This window comes from Patella vulgata, chromosome 3 (genome assembly GCF_932274485.2).
Source record: "Patella vulgata chromosome 3, xgPatVulg1.2, whole genome shotgun sequence".
In the NCBI taxonomy this organism is placed as follows: domain Eukaryota; kingdom Metazoa; phylum Mollusca; class Gastropoda; family Patellidae; genus Patella; species Patella vulgata.
Window position 1 is genome coordinate 20,577,826 of NC_065881.2, and position 17,375 is coordinate 20,595,200.

General features: G+C 35.7%; 2 protein-coding genes across 2 annotated transcripts; one reads left to right on the top strand and one right to left on the bottom strand.

Moving 5' to 3' along the window:
- The first annotated feature begins 3,350 nt into the window (after positions 1–3,350).
- LOC126814319 (RING finger protein 37) lies at positions 3,351–6,644 on the top strand. The gene is made up of 2 exons (XM_050539408.2): positions 3,351–3,506; positions 4,818–6,644. Exon 2 carries the CDS (start codon positions 4,829–4,831, stop codon positions 6,443–6,445), a length of 1,617 nt encoding a protein of 538 aa, XP_050395365.1. The 5' UTR covers positions 3,351–3,506; positions 4,818–4,828; the 3' UTR covers positions 6,446–6,644.
- A 1,013-nt stretch (positions 6,645–7,657) lies between these two features.
- Positions 7,658–14,153, bottom strand: LOC126815280 (C-C chemokine receptor type 8-like). Its single transcript, XM_050540846.1, has 5 exons — positions 14,144–14,153; positions 11,746–11,787; positions 10,522–10,528; positions 9,639–9,963; positions 7,658–7,669 (listed from the first exon to the last, which is right to left on the bottom strand). The coding sequence occupies exons 1-5, from the start codon at positions 14,151–14,153 to the stop codon at positions 7,658–7,660; spliced, it is 396 nt and encodes a 131-aa protein (XP_050396803.1).
- Between the last annotated feature and the right edge of the window lie 3,222 nt (positions 14,154–17,375).

The window sequence follows — 17,375 nt, forward strand, 5'->3', positions numbered from 1 at the left end:
AATTTAGATAACATTTCAGACCTAAATAAAGACTTGCAATATACAGATTTAGCTCTTGCATAATGTATGTTTAAAGTTTATCACAGTATAATTATTCCATCGATATTGGGAGAATATCATGACCTCCCACTCCCAATTTTGATCTGGCATTAGTGGCATCAAACTTGTTTATTCACTACAGAGAGCTGCTGCAGTTGCGTCTTCGTCACAAAGAGGCAATGGATCAAACCCTGCCGCTTCAACAAGGGTTGAGAAAAGATCGACATATTCCGTTAGGCGTTCAGTCGAGGGACGCGAATCATCATAGGTGCGTGATTTGCATCTTCAAAATTAGTATGTTAACACCATTCTCCGGGTTCAAAAAGCAGCCAACTATGATCTCCCCAAAAAGATACGATCGTACTTTCAGCTAGTCCCAACTTCACCGATTATACGATAGGGCGCTATAATAAGCCCTTCTAATATATACTACTACGTCACCAGGCAGCGTACTGTTAATGACATTCAAATTGATCAACTATGAACCGAGAACTAAGCGAATGAAATTTCTGTCTAGCCTCGGCCATCATTACTAAAGTCAGTACGATAAACAGCATAGTCTCGATTATCCAATTAATCGTTTAATCGAGAAGGAAAGTTATGCAGTAAATCGGCTCACAATCCACTTAGGATCGCAGACTAGCGATGCCATCTAGAGTTGATTATGGTCTGGATAAGTTAATTAATTTCTAATTAATAATTTAGATAACATTTCAGACCTAAAGAAAGACTTGCAATATACAGATTTAGCTCTTGCATAATGTATGTTTAAAGTTTATCACAGTATAATTATTCCATCGATATTGGGAGAATATCATGACCTCCCACTCCCAATTTTGATCTGGCATTAGTGGCATCAAACTTGTTTATTCACTACAGAGAGCTGCTGCAGTTGCGTCTTCGTCACAAAGAGGCAATGGATCAAACCCTGCCGCTTCAACAAGGGTTGAGAAAAGATCGACATATTCCGTTAGGCGTTCAGTCCAGGGACGCGAATTATCATAGGTGCGTGATTTGCATCTTCAAAATTAGTATGTTAACACCATTCACCGGGTTCAAAAAGCAGCCAACTATGATCTCCCCAAAAAGATACGATCGTACTTTCAGCTAGTCCCAACTTCACCGATTATACGATAGGGCGCTATAATAAGCCCTTCTAATATATACTACTACGTCACCAGGCAGCGTACTGTTAATGACATCGGTTGCATGCAGACGATTAATATCATGGTACACTCCCAACTCTTCCGTAATGTAATTAATCCAGGCTATTTCAGGCATGTTTCCTGAAGCATGTGGATTATCTGGTAATCGTATGCTTTCTTTGGGATAAAGAGACGGAAATTCTTCTGGAAAAACAAAGGGCAGGTGGGGTTTGTGGAAGCCAACCGCAACAAAGAAATGAGATTTTGATGTCCACATTTAGCAGCTAGAGCAACTCGATTCGGGGTCTTGGCACTGTCGACTATTTGCATATCTGGTAGTGGACGAATGATGTATTCGTTTTTAGAGACAGCTCTCCACCTGAAATTCGCAGATCCGAACTTTTGATCTGCATGATGTGGTTCAGACCAAGATATTGGATCATCAAATCCAGAAGCTCTACCTGGGTGAAATATCTTCCCCATTCCAATACTCCTATAGCCGTTATTCTTGAAAAAGTCGGGAATTGTTGTGTAATTTCCACCTACATTTCTAAAATAATGATTAGGTCCGTAAACTGCTGTTTTTATTAGAGGTAACCAGTGTATGTTAATAACAGGCCAATTGCCTACACATGAACATAAACAGTTCATACGGGCGGCTTATCTGACGGTCCCATTTCACTCGCAAAGAGGTACACCGTCAAAAGTGAAAATTTTACGTTTTTGAGTTTTGTCTTAATAATGAGTAATTGCTCCATCAATCCTCAGACATTCAGCAATTCGTCGTGACATGCTCCTAATCAACCGTCCAATCACGATTTGGGGCAATCTGACCCACTACTCTTGCAGTGCCACGGTCAATTCTTGCAGTGTTGTCGGTTGACATTGACGTCGACGAACACGTCCACCGATCAAAGTAACACACTAAAGCAAAGATACGCTAAACAGTAAATCTTATGCAAGAACCGATAGGAAAGCAAACATGGGTAGATAAACCAGCACGCGGCAGTTTTCATCAACCCTTCCTTGAAGTGTCAAATTTGACAATGAACCCCTCCCCCGCTATTGCGTGTCGTGTGTGCAGCTCAGTGGTTCTGTTGCGGCGATAAGTTCTTCATCTGTGAACATACTCTCGAGGCATGTCAAATGTCCATGACTATTTATCATATCGCAACCTGCATATGTATTTGCATTTCAATATCCCCTACTTTTTTTGAAGAGTATATTATTTAACATTTAATTAAGAAAAAAAAGATCAACAGTAGATAATCTCCCAGCTTAGATTCAATCTAATTAAACATGCATTATGCAAGAGCTGAATCTGCAGGTCTTTCTTTAGGCCTGACATGTTATCTAAATTATTAATTAGATTTTAATTAACTTATCCAGTCCATAATCAACTCTCGATGCCATCGTTAGCCTGTGGTATTTAGTGGATTTGAATACATTTTGTGATGGATAATTCAACGTAAAAATGGATGATCGAGACTTTGTTTATCATAGTACTGACGATCGAGGCTAGCCTGAAATTGAATCGCTAATATCTCGGTCCAGAGTGAGGCATTCTGATTGAAATGTTCAGAATATTTTGTTTTCAATATCTATTTTTTAACTATTATAGCGAGAACTGTCAGCTCTTTATCTAATCTTACCTAATGTCCAATGAAACTACGTGCAGGGCTGAACTATGATAGCTTGAGTTGCCTATATCCTAGATATTGTCCTCATGCCTAAACTTGACAATTATATCTTTGTACATACTGAACGGAACTGGACTATTTGTTAACTTATATTCCTGTCAGAGATTCGACTTTCACAATAGTGTAGTTTGCAAGATTTTTACAATCCATCAAATGACGTTAAGAGACTAAGTTATAAAATCTATATAATTATTTCAGCACCATTCTGAAATACTTATGATTTAAAATCAGTTTCAGGCAATTTTGCACTTCTATGTTTACGTGTTGATTCGGGATAATAAAATAAACACCACAGCAATAAGTACGGTACTTGTGCACGTATGTTGAAAAGAACCGCATTGGCGTTGGCTAATGTGAGTTCAAGATAGCAACTTCAAGGAACTATGGAAATGGGTTACTCGGGTAATTAAAATGAATTATTCGTGCAGGTAATGGGAAACAACTCTCTTTGATCTCAAATTCGCTCCCTTGAAACGCTATAAAGCTTGAATGAAAACAATAAAACATCACATCCGATGACATCTAATGATCTATGCGACGGTCCATTCCATTGTATAGTCTTGAATGAACCCGACGATGAAACAACACGGAAAACATTCGATATGAACAAGGATTAGTTAAGGTATAAAACAAGAAGACCTTTTTCGTGGGGCAATCTCAATCTTGAATCTGAACGTAAATGAGTCTTAGGCCCCTTGGGCTTGGCCTTAGGTTAGGCTCTAGTACCAGTGGCAGTAGTAGTAAAAGTATAGTAGTACTAAAATAGTGGGCCTACGCATTAGGCCTATATAAAAAATTTTGAGAGCCGCGGTGGCTCAGTAAGTAAGATGCTGGCTAGCTTGACTGAAGGTCTTGAGTTTGCTCTCGGTGTTGGCCGAGAATGTTCCACAGTGTTTTAATTATGGTGTGGTTCCCCTTGTAAGTGCCTCGATCGGTGGTGCAGAACGGCCTACCACCTAGAAAAGTAGAAGGACAACTGTTAAGTCATTCAGAAGGAAAGGAAGACAGAGGTCACGTGTACACAATCGCGTGCACTTAAAAGATCCCATGGCTGTCGGAATTAGTTATAATAGTAGGTTGTAGTGCCGCTGTCTGGACAAAAATTTCCTCATAGCACACTGGTGTATGCATGTGACGTCTTCATTAGCCCAGTCAGAGCAGAATTAAACTGTAGGACGTTAAATCCTATTTCATATAATTTGATATAACATTAAAGATCTATTTCACACTAAAACTTATGTAACTAAGAAATAACAACAGGTATGTCAGAAATTTGCAAATATGTGCTCCTTTAACAAGCTCTGTGAACCCCATGATTTTGGCTTGTTACATTGACTGTCCCCTCCCCCTAGATGAATTTTATTATGACTATGAGGGATGTGAACAATATAAACCAGTTATTCCATAATGTAAGTTTTACTTTGTTCCTGGTTCTAAACAAATTACGAGTGAATCCTGTTGCACCTGGGGGGTTGGATGGCTGAATGGTTAGCGTGCGCGCGCTGTATCATAAAGTCTGTCATTGAGTCGACTGGCTTGGTTTCAAATCCCCGGTTGTACGTGACAAGGAGTACGGTCGCCTGTCCAACTTCGTGGGTTTTCTCCGGGTCCTCCGGTTTCCTCCCACTGCTAAAGACCCCTACGCGCAAGCGAATTATTGAAATAAAATTAAACCATATGTTAGTCCCGAAATGACCTAGTTTGTGGACGTTAAACCCCATTTCTCTCTCTCTCTTGTTGCACCTGTTTGCATTCTGCCAAATGTTGATTGTGGTGAGCTTTATAAGCTGATGAATGGTGACATGATGGTGGTATTACTATTATTGTAAACTGGGTATGGATTTGCTGTAAGGAGTCACTCTTCAGTTACTAAAAGGCACTCAAAGAAGTTAAAGATACATTTGTATTTTCTTATTTTAATAACATTTTTCAGGAACAGAAAGAATGGTTCTTATCAACTTCTGCCACTGGAGTACAAAAACAAACATATCATGTGACAAGATATCATCAGATGGTTACGAAGTCGAAAATTTAATATCATCAGACCCATCCAAGAAGAGGAAGGGATATTTAGCTGAAAGATTCATTAAACTTCCTATAAATATAACTTTTCATTTCCCGTGTCCAATATCCATTTGGAGAATTGTCATTGATCCTGTAGTCGGGTCCCAAAAATCGTCATCAATTGGGGTCTTTGCGCCAGCGTCTGACACAGCACCAGCACAGAAAGAAGCTAGTCAAGAGAAACAAAATAATATCTCCAAGTCATCAGAACTTTCAAATACTATTCAACCTCGGACATTTTCTGGAAGAAGTATGGAAACATTTGTTAGTAGAATTTCTATGACATCTCCAGGAAAAATGTGCTTCTATGATTCACAGTTTCGTGCAAGAAAGCCCTACTCTGCAGAGGGGTTCAATTCTCTTGATCATTACAGTTTTGTCTCAGAGCTTCGACATATTAGACAGGTATATTGTACAAGAAACATCACAATTAGAATTTATCAGACTTTTCATGGGTCAGTGGGGGCCATAAAAAGTATAGAAATATGGGGTCAACCTCTGGCAAGCTGCCCCAAAGACTTTCAAAATAATTTATACAAAGTTTATATGGAACAAACAAATCTAATAAGACCTAATCATATATTTCCTAACAGTGATAATTTTTCTACTACGGACAAAGATGATGTTGTTATTACTGATGTATCAAACAGTTCAAATCTCTATCCGGAAAGAAGAAAAATCCAGGACGTCGATATTCCAGAAGATTTTGTTGATCCTATAAGTTGTGAAATAATGGTGATCCCAATGCTGTTACCATGTGGACGTAACATTGATAAGTCTACCTTAGATCGCTTTGTCTCCATTGAAGAAACATGGGGTAGGGCACCAAGTGACCCCTTTACAAATGTGCTGTTTAATTCTGACTCTTATCCAATACCTAACGATGGTTTGAAAGGTCGAATAGATCAGTTTCTATTTTCGAATAAAAATTCAGTGAAATTACAGTCCGTTCCACGTACAGTAGCTACAATTTACCAAAAGCAAAAACCGTGTAAACGAAAACAGCCATTGAATAATCATGCAGATAGTGGAGATCAACATAGTAATAATGAACTTAATGGTTCCATGCCAAAGAAAATAAGCTTACGTGTGAATGAAAACATTTTAGGTAGATCAAATCTAACTGCTTCACCTACCTTAACAACAAACTCAAAAAAATATGAAATAATATCGACGCAAGAAACCAGAACAATAGGCAACTCTCATGAACAGCTATTACAAAATAGTTTAGATAGTGCATTATCTAATGTTCTGGGCAGTTTTCCTTCTTTTACAAAAGGAAAATCTACTTCAGAATATAGTGAATTAGAATTAAAATGTAGCCATTGTAAATTAGAATTATCAGAAGATGTCGTACAATATAAACTACCATGTACTCATATCATTTGTAGAGGTTGTTTGACCAAGACTAATATTAAAAGAACTTCTATCCTCTGTCAAACCTGTGGTACAACCTCGGAAAAAAAACTTATAGAAAGACAACATCCTAATTCATAGAACTTCTAAACTGTGTTAATGAAATGATTACAATATATTATATAGTTTTCTCACTTCAAAATTTATTAAATTTGAAATTTGTGTGCATAAATTATGAATTCATTATTAAATTATATTTTATGCAGTCTGTATTTATATACTGATAATATATGCCCAGAATAAACATTTCTTTTCATAATTTTTGGGGGTGAAAAATTAATAAAGTCCCTCATTACATAAATATTTGGGGGCCAATTAATTCTTAACTCTTGTATTTATTGTTTACTTTGGTGTCTGTTATTTAGAGCTTGTAGACTACATGTATATTCCCACCCCCAACAGGCACTGCGTTGAGCCGGGTAAAAGGAAGTGTAAGGGTCCGCCCGGTTGCATGTGTATGATTCTGATATAAAGGGAGACAACTACAGTTCTATGAAATTTCGATATTGGATTAGTCTCCCTTGTTCTCCATGTTATTCAACCTGAACATGGCCAACAGATTGGTAGAAGATTGTCAGCTATTGATTAATTTATATAAATGCGTGAAAAAATTATCAACTAAATTATTATATTCAATAATTAGTTGAATGCATCGAAAGAAAAACTAATCAAAAGTCGAAAATCAAATATCGCGGGAAATGTTCACACCCCAGGATGCATTGCAATGGTATTATTGGTAATGGCTGCGGTAACAATTGAGAGTGAAAGAAACTTTCAATATTTAAGATAATGCAAGATATACAAGTGCCAACAAACTTGCAACATGAAATTTAGAAAAGTAAAAGCCAAACCTTCAGAAGAAATTACAGATAGAAAACCTACTTCTCGTCTGTCACGACATAAATACCAGTGCGATGTGGAATTGAAGCTCACCACGTCCACGACGATGCCGACGATGGGTACTTCGTCAAATAATAGAGTGACAGCCACTCGAGAAAAGAGAAAATCGCCAAAAGGTGACTGCAAAAAAGCGGGTGTATATTTTTGAAATTATAACTATGTACGTTTGTAATAATGAAAGTTTTTTTAAGGACCTGAATAACAATTTTAGTGTTTTTTGGGGTTTTTTTTGGTGAGCACATTGTTTTTTGACTAGAGCGTGTTTCCAAAACATAAACATTGGAGTTGTCTCCCTTGGGCATTTGTAGTTTTTGCCCAAACTTTTAATTTGTTCCGTTCCGGGCATATTCCTCCGACAAAAAGTTGATTGTGGATGTGAATTAAAACTAAATTTTAGGTTTCACACTATATTTTGCAAATTGTAGACACATGTCATAGCCATGGATTAAAAATTGCAAGGTGCTTCTTAAGGACACTGGTCTTCTAGTCCTTAGTCTTGGTTAGTAAGAATTCCTTGTAGGCAAATGTTTTGTAGCTTGATGTTCAAAAACATAACACATAACACATTCAGATAGTTTGTCAACTTGCTGTGTAATTGAATGGGTTTGACATGATCATTTACAGCAACTTTAACAATCTGGGAATTGATGGGCTTGCAATGCCAAAATCTCTTGATTTCGACATTGCTACCAATGAAAACAAAAAATATCATTCATGTTTTAATGCAATTGAACAAAGTATTTCTTACTGTCTAAACCGTTGTAAATTTTAAACAGATTTATGGTTACCGGGTATTAAAAACTTGCGTATGTGTTTGAAATCATCTCCGGTTAATTAAAATCCTCCTAGCTGCCAATACAGTTTTATTTAGCATGAGGGAAAGTCTTTATCAAAACTATTGTAATAATTTCAAGTTTACAGTTGTACAAATACCTTGTGCACAATCACATACTATTATCACAGGAGTATAATTTGCATACCATAAGCTTATTAAACACAATGACTAATAAATTTGGACGTCGATATTTTAAAATTGAAAAATTTATTCTCCTTACATGAGCATTAGCTCGTCTTCTGTGGCCAGAGCCATTCTGGCCTTTAAGCTGAGGAGGCTGTGAATATAATGTTCCGCTAGGAACTCCGAATGATGTCTGAAGGGAAATTTAACCATGCTCATTTTTATATAAAAAGTATAGATGTGTCAGCATCTATATAGATGTACCATTTTTGGGTAAGTGTTTCGTATGAGCATCGTTTTAGGTCAACATTATTCAATTTAATTGTACTAATGTGTGCACCCGATGCCTGGACGATAGTACCCTACTTTCAGCAATTGATGGTGGCAGAAAATGCCTGCGAGTCAGTCTAAGAAACTTGAATCTTGCAAAATACCTACTTAGCCTATTTCTTGTTTTCACCCATTCGTTTAACTACTTCAATATATTAAACAGAGCACCTTTCATAGACATAAAATAACCCTATAGTATTACATCAAATTTAAAACAGAAACGATGCTAAATTAATGTTTTATTTTTCAAAATGATCTAAAACTTACATACTGTATTGAAATAGCCTATACATGTATATAGATTTTCTGATCATAAAAGTCCTGGATAATGTCATTGACTGAGATAATGTTTCATTCTGATATTTTGTCCTGCTTCACCTATACTATTTGAATCATGGTAAATCCAACACTTGCGAAAAACTTGGTGGTACTTCTTTTCCCTGGCTAATCCAGGGCCGAGTTTTTAGCATTTGTTACTAGACACTGTTCAACTGTTGCTGTTTCCATATACATGACAACCCCATTGTAATCAATTAAATGAACATTTTCAGTCCAAGCCTTTTAGATTACTCCAACATGGTTTTTACAATGAAAGCAATTTTTAATGCCTGTTCTAAAAGCACTTGACATTATGCCATACACAAAGGGATTGATACAGTTGTTGGTATAAGCCATCACTCTGAAGAGTACATCCAAGTCTTTCATAAGTTCTGTAGAAGCATTATAGTCACTCAAAAGAAACATATTCTTGCAATGAACTGGAAAAAGGAGACATGCAAATAAAAGTACAACCAAAACCACCATGTAGGAAACTTGTCTCTTTTCTTTAACGGTTACTGTTTTCATTGCCGTTATTACGGTTCTTGCCTTGATGGAGTGAAAAATGATCAACATGGACAGTGGCACAATATACGAAAATACACTGAAGCATATCAAATAATCTCTCAGTCCTGTTGGACTTTGGGGATTCGGTAGGCAAGTGTTATACACAAGATTGTTGTGTTTGACAATTTTTGGGTTAGCTGTGATAAATAACGGTGACACCATAACCAGGATCATAATCCACAAACCAGTGATACACTTTACCACATTTTTGTTGGTTAGATATTTCTCTGCTTGAAACGGATGAACCAGGAAAAAATAACGAATCACAGACAAAAGAACTAAGTGATAGGCCGCAGAATAAGCCGAAACTTGTAATAAGAATAACTGCAACTTACACAATATTGTTGTGTTAATTGTTTTGCCCAATACATCAGTTATTTCCTTTGTTAGTCTGACGGAAACCATTATTAAATCGGAGGCAGCCAGACCACAAATGACAATAAAAGTTGGATTGCGCATGTATTTGTTTATGATAACTTGTAGAATTATAAGACTGTTGCCTATTACTCCAGTTATTAGTAGAACACTGAAACATACAAGAGCTACGATTGTTCTCACAGTATCATCGTGTGATTTAAATTCAGTTCCATTGTTACTACCGGTGCCGTTCATCTTTGTAAATAGAGTCTTCACAGATCAAGCTATATTTGCGTGTCTCGTAAGTTAGAGGATATGAATGTGTAGTAATATTAATGTGTTTTTATCTGAAAAAGCTTATTTATTACCAGTTCCAGTTTTATATTGTATTACCGAACATTGTTAATGCTAGGTTCCCACTGTCGTGCGATGCGTTACAATAAGAATGTCCCTACTGAGTCCACTATCTGGTACCTGCAGAAAAGTTCGGATACGTTTCAATACCATCAACACGATTGCTACCAATGACCTCAATATATGATAAGACCTGATAGAATCACCATGATTACTCCAAGATTACTCCTCGATTAAAACCACGAATTGTGAAAGCGTGAATTTAGCATAATAGATATGGATCAGATTTTTATATATATATACATGTATATATATTTGTAGTAGCATGGTAGTAATCCTGTATTCCTCCTGGGGTTTTAAGATTCCTTCCTACGTACAAACTGTGTGATTTGATAAGTATTTGAATCAAAAACATATTCAAACTTATAACTGAAAAGTTTGCTTTGCATCCCTTTCGAAATATTTTATTCTCAAGGAACTACTCCAAGCTCTTTTAAGCAGTCTTGTTTGTCACATCACATGACTGAGGGACAATGCATTTGCTTTAAGTGCTGACCATTTACCATAAATATCGAAGCCTGTCATATGATCAATGCATGCATGTATCATGTGCTCCCTGATTTGTCAAGTAAAAAACAAGCCCACTGGCTGCCAGTTTGTGATACTTTACATTTTTTTTCCGTCGTTTAATTGTCTATTGGATGCTTAATTCTCTCAATGTTCTTACAGCCATTAGTATATCACCTAAAGGACATACTGCCTTTTATGGATTCCCTCACATTTTTGTCTTATGAATGTCCATGGATGTTTTTTGGGGAATCCGGTAATTTTCTAGCAAGGTTGGGTGTCTGTACTTTACATATTTTCCAAAATTGCCATACTTTTATTAGAAATAATAATCTACTTGATAAATATCTTTATGGGAATGTAGCTTTAAATGAAATTAATTTGTGTATACATGTAATAGCAAGAGTATATACTTAATCCTAATGGGTTTTTTGAATAGGATGGTAATAATGATAAAAATGATAAATGAATAATTTATATGAAAAGGAGTAGTTAGTTAATCATGGAGATGGATTAATATAAGCTTTATAGCTTGTTTCCAAACCCATATCATTTATTATGTATTATATATAGTATGTAATTATATGTTAAATATAAAGTACTGTTTAAATCAAATATGTATTCCAATAATGTAAGTAGATGTTTTGTTTATATCTTTCCCCATTTAATTAAATAATTTACTGAACATTATGTTACCAAAAATTTGGCGTTGGTGCGGAAAAACCCTGGTCTACCTACAAAAGGATTGATCTCTACCAATGATATTATATTTACAACCATAAAATTGTAGTACAGTTACTAAATCACTCATTTCTGATACGACAAAATTGGCTCTTGGACTGAGAAAAAATGTTCTACCCAGCAAAGGTACAAAAGAGCTACCTGCTACCTGTCAAAATGTGCCAAAAGTTTGGGTGTTCTCTTTTAAATCCACTTTAGACCATTGCACATGCAACTATTAAACCCTTTCGCTTTTATCATATACTCACAGATTAGATGACTATATGGATTGTTCAAGTCTGGCCTTCACCTTTCAGTGATGGCACTAGTGCAGCTGACAAAGAAAGTGTGACTAGTCATTTGGATGGTACAAAAAATGAGTTTCATAAAATAAGCCTTTCAGTTGGATGATCTGTATAAAATTTATATGCTTCATTTAAACTAGGGATACGAAGAAGCCTATTGAAGTTCAGTAATTTGCGTTTATTATGTCTAGAGTTATGGCCCTTGTTATGGGCATGATCTAATTGCTTAATAAAATAAACAATTGGGCCGCAGCTATATTTTCCATATATGAAAAGTAATTGAATGAGAATTGTTTTTTGTGACTGATAGTTTATTATTCCAAATATATGCCGCAATAGATCTAACAACATAGCCTTAATCAATGTTTGTTAATCAATGTCGTGATTTTAAGTTAGGAGACAGTAACGGCTGTCCTAAGTTAAAATTGATTTTAGTTAAAAAAAAAAAGTCCCGACAGTCACTACAGAATTTATTTGCGTTAGACTTTTTAAAAGAGACAAATTTTTATAGAAAATTTTAATTCATGTATACTTGTTTTGTCATGTTTCATATTTTAAATATTAATATACATAAACTGTGTTATTTAATTTTAATTATGCTAACTGTGATACTTGTTTTTATTTATGTATATTAATACATTGTGATTTCATATAATTTATCTCTAGATGTCACCATATGTTCGGCGCAATATAGCCTGGTTGGAGCTGACGTGCCATTAAACCACATTTCATTTCATAATCTCCAGCCCCGTATCAGCATATAACTAAAAATGAGGATCATTCCTTCTAAGAATAATTAGATCATCTGCTTGATCCCTATGTGGTTCATAGTTCTTAGCCTTCCATTTAGTTATATATTGTAAGTTAAGGTTCATCAACCATCCAGACCATTTTATAGTACTTTTCTTTTTCAGAAAATGAGAGAATGGCCCGGTCATCTTCAGGTCCAAGAAATAATTCAATTCCAAATACTCGAATATTACAGACTACTGGTGGACAAGATATAGAATCTAATACTAAAGGTGATTAGAATAATTACTCTTATCTCATTTAAAAAGAAGGCGCTTCTACCTGTTATTCTTCCAAGTACAGATTGGTCTTAGTTTTGGGGTTTTATAGGTACATGCTAGATATAAACTTAAAAAGTTAAAAGTTCAACTTCAATAGTAACTGACATTTTGTCAGGTAAAATTAAATTAATTATTTCAAGGCCTGAATAACATACAGATTTAGATTTCTGATATAGATTTTACAAATTTTAGTTCTCATGCAATTTTAGATATAAATGAATATCCTAATCCAGAAAAACAGAAGAGAAAAACATCTTCCTTATCACCTGGCCAGAGAAAAAAGACCTCGGGTAAGTAAAACTTTCATGAATTGAGATAGGGGAGGGGCCATGCAGCGTGTACTGCAGTGGCATATCTACAGTATGGTACATATACTCATATAGGTAGGGCATATGCCCTGGACGGAGCAGAACAGTAGGGCGTTAAAGCCCATTTCATTTCCTTTGCCTTGGACAACACTTGAAGGAGGCACCACTTGCAGGTACTAGCAGTAAGACCATGTAATCAAGGAAAGCAAGGATGGTGAAATTGTAATTTTAATGTAGCGCCGTAATTTGTTGGTTGAAAGATTACGAAACTGACATGTAAGAGTAAAAAACAAAACAAAAAAAGGGTATCAGGTTTTTAGACATGGTTGATAGTCCATTGTTTACTACAGATATTATTTTCCTCAGATACGTCACTGGTGTGCTGTGAAAGAATATTTAATTTCAAAGTGTCAGGGGGTCTGCTAAATCTCTGTTTTTATCCTTTTTGAATAATTAGAATCTTTTTTTCTAGGTCCTTAATCCTGCATCATTGACGAGGGGAAACCAGGCTTGAAAATCATAAACGAATATTAAGATTGAATTACACAATAAGTACTCATAAAAACATCTAACTTTGCAAAAAAAAATATAGAATTATCTCATCGAATTTGATTTATTATATTTTTTCTTATAGATGCATCAAAAGCCGCTTATAGACCAACCAGACCTATCCCTGAGACTAGAACAAATTCCCATAACACACATCACCCGTATGAAGACGAACATCAGAGTAAAAGACAAGAACATGTCAGTAGATTTCAATCCTGGGATCTAAGTTATGTTCGACCTACAGGTACATGTATGTTCAGTTGCATATGGTTATTAGGGTAGAGAACTGGCTGAATGGTTTCTAGCTAATTTCAGGAACATTCACCCTCTGCAAATATTCAGCTACAAGTACCAACTTACAATTTTAAAAACATTTGGCACAAGATCATTTTCATATCTGGCAGCTTCTTATTGGAATAACCTTCCTAATTACTTGGGGGGGGGGGGTTGGATGGCTGAATGGTTAGCATGTGCACGCTGTATCATAAGGCCTGTCATTGAGTCAACTGGCATGGTTTCGAATTCCCTTTTGAACGTGACAAGGAGTAGGGTCGCCTGTCCAACCTCGTGGGTTTTCTCCGGGCCCTCCGGTTTCCTCCCACTGCAAGCGAATTATTGAAATAGAATTAAAACCATATGTTACTCCCGAAATGACCTAGTTTGTGTCGAGTGGACGTTAAACCCCATTTCTCTCTCTCTCTCTCTCTCTCTCTCTCTCCTAATTACTTAAAACAATGTCCATCCCTATCAACTTTCAAATCATCACTGAAGTCTTATCTAATTCAATGCCATGTTTAGTATTGTCTTGTAAATATTGCTTGAATTGTAGAGAACTGAACTCTTTTCATACACTGTGAGCATACAGAAAGTGTGGAATAGCGCAATAAAAATGTCCACATTATTATTAAGCATGAAATGTCATTAGCAACACGGTGATGCTCTCTCAGAAGTTCCTTGGAGTTTTTCCATTCTGGTTTCTCTTTGTCAGTGGTTCTGTATGCAGAATATTGAACGGCACACTAAGAAAATGCGAAAAACCACATGATCCCAATTGAGTATTCACCGGTGTCTACTGATAAGTTCATAGCTGTGTTTTTCTTTATTTAGTTTGAGTCATTCTATGTGTCTATGTTTAGTCTCTGTCTAAGGTTCAGTCTGAATTGCCATGTTTTTGTATTTTGCAAAATTCAAATATGTTTCATATATATTATTTAGCCAGGTGTGGTTGAGAACCACTGATGTACGGTCTGGCAAGGACAATATCTATTTGTTTTTTTGATGGTACGAAAAACCGAGATCTCCTGACAATTGGAAATCGAAATAAGGGTTTTAGCAAATCTTTGCTGTAATGGGAAAAAAATTACCCTTACTGCATTATGTAGTAAAGTAAGACATTACTTTTCATTTCAATATGCTAATAGTCCATCGAAAAACTACTGAAATATCTTTTGTGAGCTCATCAAATCCTGAAGTTATTTATTAAAATTATTTGAGATACCGTGCAGATAGATTTCTGGTTTAGGTTTAACAGAAACCTTGAGCTGTAGATTTTCTGGAGTAACCAGCTTTAGCAATTATCATCTTGAACAAATGATCTTTTTCAGAAAATTAGATGAATGATCATTTATGGAATCCTTGGCTCCATATATTTTTCTACTGTGCCCTAAATCTGCCAAACTTGTAATCATTAAAGGGACAATAACACTCTTGCTGGCTTGAAAGCTCCAGAAAATAAATAATATCTCTATCTAAGTACTAGATGTTTAAGTGTCCTACCTGTTGTGTAAATTATCCATTAGATCCTATTTTACTTCTAAATCGAAGTTTCATTTGAAAAGGTTTACGTTAGACGTTTCAAACCCTTATGTTGAATTTTTCAAAATTTTTAAATAAGGTGTGTTAAGATGAAATTTGTATCATCAATTAATTGAAATATTCTAAAATAGTACAATTTGTTGACCAGAATAAAGATTGGGACATATTATTCAGTTACAACAAGAGTGGTATTGAGCCTTTAATACATGCTTGTTCTTTACTGAATGAATTTATATTTTCAGGAAATAGTCCAATGAAGTCATTACAAAGAAATGAAGTCAAGGATTCAACCCAAGGTGAATTTTCACAACATTATTCTAATGGTCGTGGTGCCAAGAGAACTCCATCTGAAGGTTCTTTCTTTCAAAGACAAGACCCATCAAGTCAAGCTCATTTTGACAGATATGAACACAAACATGTCTTTAACTCGACGCCTTACTATGAAGGTCCTCTGTCCAGACATTATCCAGAGCACCTAAACCTAGAATTATACTCTAATAGACATGAACGCTTTACTCCTGTGAATGCCAGAAGAAGTGCGTATTATGGATATGATGCAAGGAGAAATGTATATTATGATAACTATAGTTTTGATCCCAGGAGAGAGTCCAATGTTGTCAACGTGAATTGGACACGGAATGAAAGATCACCATGCTCATCAGACAATGAATCACTAATGCAGGATATATCACCACAGCATGAATCTCCTCCCAATATCCATAACACTGATGTATCAGACAATGATGATAATGTTCCAGAGCAGTATCCCGTAAACATGAGAAATATGCAAAATTTTCATAGCAATCCATCAAAGATGTATCCATTTACATCACTTAAATATTCCAGGCCTAAAATACCATTGCCATTTCAATCATGTAGAAATCCTATTTCAAAACATCGACCTTTCACTACCAAGTATGAGAGGCCTACAACATCAGTACTTTCTCCTGTTGAAAGAATTGTTCATAGTGATGCAGTTGAAGTTGTTGAAATGGTATTTGATGCAAGTCCAAAAAGAAGTGATTTTCCAGTTCCGAAGAAATATATTCAAAAAAAGAAGATAGTTTCCAATAAAGCTAAAAATAGACCAATAGAGTCAGAGTGTATGATTATCGAAATGGAAACAAGAAAAGTAGTTCACAATAAAAAACAAGTTCAGTTATTACCATTAGATTCTAAAATAGCTGACGATATGGTTATTTTATCTGGATCTAGTGATGAGGATGACTTGATGGAAACCTTACCAAAAACTACCTCACAGAGTCCTAAGGTAAACTGCCAAAGTCCTTTTGATAAAGCCGTAATTTCTGCGTGTGAAACAGAAGATAACATTAATCCAGGTGTGATATGTGTAAGTGTGAAAGACTCACTAGATAATGCAAGAGTAGATACCGATGTTGTATTAGCATCTACCAAGTCATTGAAACTTGTGAAGAGTGAGCAAAAGAAATCAAAAGATTCTGTTAAACAAAGCTGTCCTCTTTCTAAGAAAAGAACTCCACAGGGTGATAGAATTTTATTGGACTGCAAGACATCAGCAAATAATCAAACCTCACATGAGTTAGACGTGGTGATTGATAGAAGTTCTAAAAATAAGAATTTCCCTGTTCCTAAAAAATCTGTGAAAATGAGAAAGTTTCCTAGACAAGATACAAAGAAACCTGTAGGAAAAGATTATATGGTTATTGACATGGAAAAATCCACGACTAACCTAAAAAAGAGTCCTCCTAGGGCTAACTTCCATAGCCCTTTTGATAAATTCTTGAGCTCTCCATTTGAAAGACCAGAGAAATTGATATGTCAGAGGCACAAGCCAGTGAAACGTTTAAAAAAATCAGCTAAGACAGATGTGAAGTCCACATTAAGTAAGAAAAGTCAATCAGATCCCCTCTC

Coding starts and splice junctions, on each gene's coding strand:
- LOC126814319 (XM_050539408.2), top strand. CDS start 4,829: ATGGTTCTTATCAACTTCTGCCACTGGAGTACAAAAACAAACATATCA.